The sequence below is a fragment of the Netta rufina genome, assembly GCF_964035555.1.
Source record: "Netta rufina genome assembly, chromosome: Z".
NCBI classification, from domain to species: Eukaryota; Metazoa; Chordata; class Aves; order Anseriformes; family Anatidae; genus Netta; species Netta rufina.
Window position 1 is genome coordinate 56193456 of NC_140126.1, and position 10668 is coordinate 56204123.

At 35.3% G+C, this 10668-nt stretch overlaps 1 protein-coding gene across 1 annotated transcript in view; it reads left to right on the forward strand.

Moving 5' to 3' along the window:
- The window catches only part of FER (FER tyrosine kinase), a 192104-nt gene extending 182825 nt beyond the window's left edge, over positions 1-9279 (forward strand). Inside the window, exon 20 of the mRNA XM_084305460.1 lies at positions 1074-9279. Coding sequence (XP_084161586.1) covers positions 1074-1216 — 143 coding nt within the window. The 3' untranslated portion in view covers positions 1217-9279. The remainder of the gene's footprint in view (positions 1-1073) is intronic.
- The last annotated feature ends 1389 nt before the right edge of the window (positions 9280-10668 follow it).

A 10668-nucleotide genomic window follows, 5' to 3' on the forward strand; every position in this document is an offset into this window, starting at 1 on the left:
AAATTTAGTCACCTTAATGCTTGTGTTGAACCGGGATAATTTCAATCCTAAATGACCATACAGAATCACTTCATTTTAAGAACAAAAAGTAGTTGTTGCCGTCACTGTTTTGAACAATTAGTTTCTATAGGCAACTTTGTGAAGAAGAGAATTTTTAGTGAGTTTCATATTATCTGTAAGTATCCTAAAGCCTGGCTGTTCTCCTTTGAAGTTGCATGCATTAATCCAGCACCTTGAGCAGAAGCATACGATATAAAAAAAAAAAAAGAAAAATAGTTCTTAGATTTACCTCTTGTCTGAGTCTACTGTCATTTATATTCTGATTTAGAAAGAGAGATACGGAGAATTGTGCAGTAAGCCTGGAGTCACAGAGCTGCATTAGCTGTAGGGTCCTTTGTACCAGCTCACTGTGCTGTCCACTGCCTGGTCTGGCTGCTCAGCACATTTTCAGTCCACCTCGCTGTTGGCCCACCCAGTCCATATTTCAGCTGCTTCTCCATGAGGTTCGAATTGGATGCTGTACCAAAAGCCCTACCGAGGGTTAGGTGGGCAATACCCACACTTCTCCCTTTATCTACCCATATGGTAATTTCATCATAAAAACCATCAAATTGGGTGACTGCTCCTAATGACTTCCTTATCCCTCTTGTGCCTGGAGATGGTTTCTAGGATTAGCTGCGCCATCACCTCCTCCCATCTGAATAGCTATCAATGATTTTTCCAGTGGGTTGGAGCATTGGGTGACATGACAGGATTAAAATTTATGAGGGGTAACTGCTTCTTAAGAGACAGGAAAAAAATTATATGCAGGTTGCTGCCCTCAGCAATGAGAGGCATACTGGCAATTCATCCTATACAGATTAAATGTCATTGGTACCCGAGTTTACATCAGTTTGATACTTAGCCATCCAAATGGGTTATGTATTGAAGACTTTGTTCGTATTACAAGTCCTGTAAAATTTACCTTCAATATCTGTTTTAATTCAATGGTCTTGAACTTATCTCGTTTCTTTTTAAATTCATCAATATGTATCAGTTTTCAATACTAAATACTTTCTTTTCTTGTGTACCAGGTTACCGAATGTCAGCTCCGCAAAAATGTCCAGAAGAAATATATAAAATAATGCAGAGGTGCTGGGACTACAAACCAGAAAACCGTCCAAAATTCAGTGAGATTCAGAAAGAGCTATCTTCAATCAAAAAGAAAGTGACATAGTGATATACTGGTGCCAAACTCAATGTGTGGGACTTTATTTTCCAGTATTTTCTCCCCTCAAACACTATGCGTTTATACAACATTATTTGCAATATTCTTCTAGGATTACTTTGAAATTAACTGTTTTTTTAATATACATGCGTGCCATCTTGAACGATGTCTACACCTGCATTAAGGACATATACTGCCAAATGCTATATATCCAGTCACAGTAATATTGTCATTTAGGTTACATGTAAATAGGAAAGCACATACTATAGATTTAAGGGACTGTGGCTTTTATGTGTTTTACAGCAAGTAACTGCTAGTGACATTTTTCACAGTTTTTCTACTTAACGCTGTGTTCTCACTCTGCTATCCCTGTCCCAGATGTCAACACCAGCGGCACTCTAACATGGTGACTGTGTCATGCATGTTGGCCTTAAAACTGAAGACAGTTTTGACAAGTATTTCAACTAGAAACTTTTATATTTTTTAAATTCTTTCTGCAACTGATATTTTTAAATGACAGTTTGTTTCAACAGTAAAGGTCAGTTAGGTTCTGGATGTAAGCCTGCTTACTAAACAGTGAAATCCAGAATTTTCTTTTGTAGAAAATTGTTACATGTCCATTTTCTACCATGCTATAATACGTATTTCTGACTTTTGATGTGATTTGCTTCTACTTCCTATGAAGTCATCAAAATTCAGTAATATGTCTCTTTCACAATTGCCTATGTTTATTTAAGAAACGACAACAACAAAAAAATCAAGTCTTTACTACACGAAAGACTTAAGAAATTTATTAAGTTAAGAAATACTGCAAATCACCTGTCTTCCAAAGAATATGTAAAAACAGTAGGCCAGCAGAAAGAAGTTTGCTAATGATAGCAGCATGTATTAGGTGACCAGTAATAGCATTGTTCTTAGAGAAGTTAAAGAATGTGAATTGCTAGATTTGCTTTTGATCCTGATTTTTTTCATTAAATTGGTAATAATTCTCAGTATGCAGCTAGAGCTTAAGGCTTTGCTAAGCAAAAGTACATTCCATGCATGGTGTACAAAGGAAAACACTATGTCTGTATAGCATTAGGAGTCATTCATGAAATCAAAAGAAGGAAGTATATTTTAAGCCTCTGGCAGGCTGAACAAAGAAGAGAAATACTAACCTTCAAGAGATTTCAAAAGATGGGGATAGGCAACTTGTAAATGCCACCAGGAATTAAAAAATATATTTAAAAAATGTTTAAAAAAATAAAAAAAAAAAAAAAAAAAAAAAGGTTCCTCATTATAAGACAGTAGATGGGGGAAAGAGGAAAGGTACAGTTTATTGCTCTGGCTTTGTGTCCTTTTTCTAGCTTGGATTATTTTCTAGGGCCCTGTGTAGAAATAGGAACAAGTTACAGAACCCTGGTCTGAGTTCCAGATTTAAGGTGCTAAAAATTTCTTTATGAATTACCTAAAACATCCAGATCAAGAGATGTCCATTACTGCTAGTGCAAGTAAGAAACAGAGACTGAAAATAACACAGCATCTGGAATGTTTATTACCCCTATACTTGACTGTTACCATGGGATTGAGATGTAGTGAAGTCTGGCTACATTACATTTTTATTTCTATTAAGTTGGCTTTTCTATGGTCCACAGCATTTTTGCTCTTTAAAGTGTATTTGTGGTAGTACCGAGTGATAATTTTTAAGGGCTTTGCGTGACCAAAATACGTGTAGTCTGGAAGAGTTTGTTACATTGGAGTTAGTGTCCAAATAAAACAAAGAATGAGCATGCTGTAGCACCTCACCTGCATTTGAGGTGGAGCTGTCAGCAACCAAATATAAGGAATGGGGAATGCTTGGATTTCTGAAGGGATTTTTTTTCTTGGAGCTAAGGAAGCAAATATATACCCCTCAAGGAAAAACTTGATGGCCTCAGTGTAAACCTCCTTGCCAGCGTACTGGACATATTTTTTAATACTACATTTCCAAGTAGCCCAAAGATATTTTCAAGAGCAGTGGGAAGCATTCTTGTTAGTTTGTGTGCTTTTAAGTATTACATAAAGTTTGTGCCTTAATTTGCTAGTATGCTAATGCAAATGTAAGTGCACTAAGATTTAAGAACTGCACCACAAAAGTACAGAAAAATCCCTGTCCCAACCCCATGATTAATTCAACTGCAGGACATTATGTATGCATCACTAAAGTCTGCAAGTAAGGATAATGGTGTCTTCTCTGTCAACATTCATTGCTTCTCTGGAGAGTTGATATTCTTCTTCTATGAAGAGAATTATTTCTTCACTATATAACCTTGCCAGGAAAAAAAAAAAAAAAAAGTATTTTTTAAGTAAAATACTTTTTTGTTTGTCTTAAATTAACTAGTGACCATCCTAACTATCACATGCAGATAAGGAATACATTCATATTTTATTCTGAAAGGGTTAACATTAGTAATTCATATCACACTGCCATTTAAATTTAAAGTCTTTAAAACAGGGGGTTTATATAGCAGCAAGAAGATGTATTATTACTGCTGAAGTAAGCATCAGTTCAGTTAAAAAATAGTCACTTTTTGGGAGAATACCAGAAAGAGTTTATAGGTATAAAATAAATTTAAACACATTATGTGTTCTGGTTTTTGTTTTGTGTTTGTTTTGTTTTTTGTTTTTTTACCTTGTAACTAATTTAGCAGTGTTTGTGGCAGAATTTGTTCCTCACATCTCACTTATAATTTTTGCCATTATACACTTTAGGAAATGAAATCCATAACTGTGGAAAATTTTTTAAGTTTCTGCAAACTTCTTGCAGGGCAATTTCCAAACTTTAATATTTAAGACAGACATGGTATTTAGGAACCACAGCTGCCATATATGCTTGCTGTGAACTTTTGATGACCGAAGTCTTGCATTATTCAGAGTTTTCCAAGGTACTGATCATTTGGTTTGTGCGCTTGGTTTGCTCTAGAGAGTGTACAAAAAATGGGTTAGTCTCTTTTGGAAGTATGGTATTTCAAGTAGGTTCTTACACCTGCACTCAACCAGGCAGAGTCCAAGGGAGCTCTGAATGGTGTGTGCTGCTTAAGGGGAGGGTCTCCAAATACTGCTAAGGGTCTGCTATAGGAGATGGAACTCAACAGGTTATCTGTTATTTTCATCTTTTTTTTTTTTTTTTTTCCTGAGGAATTGCATTCATTGTGGTTTTTTGTTGTCGTTTTTTTGTTTGTTTGTTTGTTTGTTTGTTTGTTTGTTTTTATTGTTCTGAAGACATGCTTACTTTCAGTAGTTTTCATCAGAAATTGAGCCCAGATGTAAGCTTCAGAGTTCAGTCATCAGTGAAACCATGAGGATTCCTAAGCATTTCAGTTCTATGGGAAGTAAAATATTGAAAAGTATCATGTCTGAAAACAAACTTTACTCCAGCAGAGGTATGATCTTTCAAAATCAGCACTCCACCAAGACATTCTCCTTGAAATTTACAGCTTCTTTAGTTTCTAATGAAAGCAATGAAGTAATTTTGCATTTAACGTCTAAAGTTATGCTACATTTTTTCTTCTCAACTTCAGCAAAGATCTACCATTTTATTGAGTTACTTAATATTTTAAGGTTGTTTTTGGAAAGCATATCACCATAAGGCTATCAGTAAGAAGTGCAGTTTGTAAAGTAAGTCTCATCCTATTTATGTGAGTGAAATAGAAGACTAGTTAAGGAAATAATAGGTTGTTTTTTAATTCATGTTTTTAATCACCTGCTGTACTTACATCCTAGGAGCACATCAGTAAAGATTCCTATGAAGTTATATATTTGTTATCTGTTACATCTATTTTAACCATTTTGTTATTTTGTTATGCCTTTTGCACCCATTGCAAAGATACTAACAACAACAAAAAGCATACCAAAACAACAACAAGACTAAAAAAAAAAAAAAAAACAAAAAACACCACTTCTGATGTTACACAGAGTAACCAAAGCTCAGAAACATTTGAAAATGCCTCCTTCCTCCCCAGCTTTTCCCAGATGTGTGGCTGCATGGATAGTAACAACAGTGATTAACTGGTAGGCTGGTTTCCATTATTCTTACTGTCATGTCCTCTAAATGGCAGTGCTGCTGATGCACTTTCAACTGTGAGCTATTTGAAGAGACGAGTTAGTGTGTGAATAGTCATCACATTTGATATTTGAGAGCAGTAGTTCTGAAAATGGCTGGTTGTCACAAGTAGTGATAACTCATTTTAAAGGTGGAATAAAAAGAAAGAGGCTAATTGGGAACATCCACTTTTTGTAACAGCTGTCCTGTTTGTAGGTGACAGAAATGTTTGGTATGCCTGCGCACTTGTATTTGTAACATTTTTATGACTAAGCATAAAGCAGTTTACTATTAAAATAAGAGTTCACCAATTATTTTCTTTTTCCTAAAGCAAAAAGGGACATGTGGTATTTGTTGGAGGCATTCTTGCTAGGCAGGTTAGAATAATGTGGAGGGAAGAATGCAGGGAGGAATACCTCTTCTACCAAACAAGATACTTTTTGTCTTCTCAGAATTATCAGGAATAAAAAAATAAATAAATACATAAATACATAAATAAATAATAATTAGTAATTAGAAAGTCCAAGGGATGTCCAGTATTCCTGAAGTTCCAAACAACCTAGTAAATCTGAAATGTCAGCTCAATTAAAAGAGTTCTCTTCTATTTTCCTTCTGCAGAAATTACTACAAAAAATTGAGTTCTTGAACATTCAGCAGTAACTGTAAGGAAAAATGCATCAGCCTCAAAACCTATCCACTTTACATTGAAATTACATCAGTAAGGAATATTATTTATAGTCTTATACTATAATTCTCCCAGGATAGTGTTCCCTCCTCAAAGGCCACAAAATAAAATAAAAATAAATAAATAATAAAAAACTTAAAAATCAGAAAGTTTCCAGTTGAGAACACAAGAAACCAGGGTCAAATTCTGAATGCTCATTCTAGTACTGCCACTGAAAAAGATGATGCATCTGTGATTTCTAGCTCTGTCCATTTTTCAGCCTTGTATATTTGTAGATTATTAACACCCAACTTCACTAGCAGACCCAGAAAGTAAAGACTGCTTCAGTGAAAAGCACAGCAAGTTAAGCTTAGCAGTTCCCACATTTTCCCCACTATTACCCATACTTACAAAAAAAAAAAAAAAAAAAAAAAAGGAGGGGGGGAGATAAACAGGGCTCGCAAATACAGTTGACTGAGGTCCCAGAGTAAAAACACAGAGGTGCCATTACATCCTTTTTTTCTTCTGTCATCATATTTACAAAGTTCAATGCTTTGTAAATAGAATTTGCAATAATTGGCTTTGTGTTTAGACATAAAGATGAACTGTGAACCAATGTAGTATCATAGGACTCACACTGCTGCTACCTGCAGGAAGGCTTGGAAAAAGTGTTCCTATCTTGCAACTGTTTGGAATTGCCATCTAGTTCAGAACTACAGAAGTTTGTACTACGTAATCAAGTACGTAACTGAAGTTTTGTAGTGCATAATCAAGATCAAGTATAAAGCCAATGTTTTGTTAGTAGGGTAGGAGAGACACCACATGCTTTTCCATGCTTCCCTTCATAAATTTAAGGCAATTCTGCTTTTTAAAAGAAAACAAGCAAACAAAAAATAAACAGATTGATCATAGATTCCTTCTAGATTACAGATGTTGAAAATATTGGAAACAATTTTTCACCACTTTAAAAAAAAATATATATATATATATATATACATTATTATTTTCATATATAGTCAGCTCATTCTTTCCCAATATACGAAGAATTCTGTAATTATTAAATCTAGTAAGAATATGAAACACTTTTCTTACTGGTATGTAAACTAGCTCACTCCAATCCTGTGCTTCAATTATTAAAGAATCTTTCTGCCCTTCACAAAGGGGTACAAGAGGTTAATAATTCTGTCTGAGCTCTGCTGTAATAATCTGGCCCTTTGCAACTCCAAACTGTTTCTTAATTCTGATGATGCCATGTAGCACACATGGTGCCTTTGCACTTACTACAAGAATGTTACTGTTGTAACAGAAAAGTTCAAATATATCCCTGTTTTTGCTTGACTCAAAAATATTATATTGATGTTGTACCTTGATTCCCGTGGCAACGTGTTGATATAAAAATTGAAGTAACTGTGAAGGTGAAGCACATTGTTCAAATCATGTTTCTAATCAAGTTACAGACCCTGGATGTATCATGAATTGTACATATCATAAAAGACATCAAAAAAGCAACATTTCTGACTGCCTGGTTTGTGACACAGAGCATCCTGCTCTTATTGGGAAAAATACGAGCCTGGTTGTGCTCCTGGAAAAAAGATTGATTTGGCTGTCAGACTAGATTCAAAACACTGTCTTTGAAATTAGTAACAATGATTTAATTCCAACTAAGCCTCACCACAAACAAGCCTTTTAGTTACAAGAAATTTCCAGAGAGTGTTAATTTTCGTTATTGTTATCCATTTTGGTTTTAGAAATTTGACTTCTGTCTGTAACATTTACTTGTACCAGTAATTATACCCCACTACCAACAAAAGCCAAGGCTTGCAACTTCAGAAGATAAGCACTGATCTGTCAGTTAAGGTCTGTAGGGAGTTCACTAGGTGTCTAAGTTGATATTTTAATGCATTTTAAATATCAGAAAAGTAATTGTTTCAGCAAAAACCTGTTATGCAATTTCAACAGCAGTATTCCTTCTACAAAATATTCCTGCAGTAGTAATATTTGTACTGGGCTTGAATTCAACACGAAGGTAGAACTGTACCTTTCTTCTTCCTCTCACATTTACCAGAAAGAGAACTGCTAAGTTAAAGCAGCCGGTCCAGGTGCTTCTGGCCATCCTGATAGGTAGCATAGATGCAGCCAGGATGCTGCAGAAGCCTTGCAGACTGAATGGCACCATTTTATGATATGCTTACACTCACTACAAGTCACTAACAAATCCTCTGGAGACTGAAGTTTGCTGTATCTCTGAGTGGGGCTGATTCCTTACATCGCCTGAAGTTGTAGTGCTTACGGAGAAATAGTGACAAAAGACTTTTTTTTTTCTTTGTCACTATGCAGGCAAACAGGGAAGGAGATAAACAAGGGGGAGTCTGCATTATTAACCTTCCTTCCACCTTCTGCTTGGTGGAATTCAAACTCTTCAGTACCTACCACCTAGAGGCATACCTGATCCTGCTGTTAGGTGTGTAACAATTGCCTGTAACTGACAGCTTAACCTGTTTCATTCCACCAAGGTCCTCACCTAATTTTTTACTAAAGTGCTGAAAACATGGAATAGGAAGAAATAGACTCATCACATTGGGCCCCAAAGTCAGGCAGACACCTAAACAGAAATTCTGAGGACTGAAACCCAAAAATAGACAACTGGCTGTACCTTCTACTAAAGGACTGTGTAATTATATGCATATTCAAAAGACTTCCAGAGATGAAACTTGAACTAACAATTGTAGGACTGCTGTTTTCCAGTTGCATGTGTTTCTTTTCCTTTGTACTATTGTAGGCGGCTGGAGATGGAGGAGAAGTGTTGAGGAAGGAGGGAAGGTTGGTTCGCTGAACCACTAGCACACACAGAATACTCTTGACACCACTAATCCTGAGTGGGGCACGGTTGGCATACATATTTAGATTTCAAGTTCGTGCCAAAGTATGCACCAGCAAGTTTAATATCAGGTAAAGCACCTTTTATACTCTTTGTTGTTTAAAAATAATATATTTGTGAAACAGATTGATAATACATAACACTGGAAACGGGTGCGTCTTCCCAAAAGTACACATGTAAAAATAAAAAAATAAACAACCAACATTGCGAATTTATCTGACTTTTAAGCAAGTCTGAAAAGGATAACAATGTAATACAGTTGCCAGTTGTCTGTCCTTTATAATTTTAAATAGATCTGCATTTTAACTTTATTTATTTGCCTTTTTTATATACTTTAAAGTTACACTTTTGAACTTAAGCTAACTTTTTATTTTCCTAGGCTGATACAAAACAGAATTTCAGTATTCTTGTAAACTGCAGACCATTTTTGAATAGTCCTCTGCATTTTCTTATGGACCAGTTACCACTAATGAGCCTGCAGTCCTTCCTTTTTACTGTACTCTTCCAATAAATGTAAAATATTTGTATCAAGCTGTCTCATTTTATTTGTTATTTACAGGATATATCCATTTTCTTCTGTAGTCAAGTGAAAGATCAACTTTAGTAACTCTGTTCTTAGGAATACTACAATTCGAAATATTCTGTATTTCACACACAAGAAAATCAATAGTATTTTTTAGTTGGTTGGTTGGTTTGTTTGTCTGCTTGCTTGCTTGGTTTGTTTGTTTGTTTGTTTTTCCAAATTTTTGGAGTTTTCTGTGTGATCCTCTCACAGTTTGGTGGTCACTTGTCTCCCTTTGTAATTCAGAAGGCACTGAAAGGAGTTATCTGATGGGCACAAGTGAAAGGACTGTCAAAAATGGTTCAGAACTTCAGGGCTGGAGCTCTGCAGTTTTGGTGATGCGAGTGACACCACACTCATTTTTATTTAAGCCAAATTTCTGTTAAGAAGCTAGGTTTTGAAAAAAAAATAGATATTTTGCACTCTTAACAGAAAAGCAAAATTTTCTCTGTTTCTACACGTTTAGATTGCAGCATTCTAAATGCATATCCAACCATTGTATTGTTTCTTTTGCATGATCTAGTGCTCTGTTCACTTTAAAAGGAAAAAAAAATCTTACTCATTACTCACACTTTAAATACATTTCATTTTAAATTAGATTGTTTAAAGTTACTTTATATTTTACTTTGAATTAAACCAATCTCCGTAATAATTGCCATTTTCACTATGCTTTGATGCAATTTCTTTGATTTCCATAATCCGTTCTTAGTGTTAACATAAAGACTGTGATATAAAAATTATGACTGAGGTAAAAAATCTGAACTATTATGCTGTAAATTTTTAAAAAATTAATCTTTTCACATTTCGTGGCTATAAATACTGAATTGAAAGAACTTTTTCAACTGCTGTATGCTCCCTGCAGTTGCATCTTGTTTAAATACCCAGCAACAGGTGAAAAGATAGGCTTTTCTGTGCCTGCGCCCTTGCACAGTGTTATTAGCACTGTGAGATTGCATAGCAATGGGATTTGCAAGGCTTTGTGCCTGGCTGAAGAAGGAGGTAGCAAAGAAGCAAATTTCTGAGTTGGCGCATAGTTTGTGGTTTGTTTGCTTGTTTGTTTTTAATAATGAAGTGCTACGCTTCCCTCTTATAAACCCTTTGAGGTGCTTCTGTGCACTGTCTCACAGTAATCGTGAGCAAGAGAGATATAAATCCAAAACTCATCACCTGGATTTACTGGTGTGTGTTGAAACAGAATACAACACAGCATGGGATTGCACATTGCTCTGGTACATTTCTGCCGAGACACTTGTTTATTAGCAAGATAATTTTAGGAAAGGTTACTGCAACTAAATCT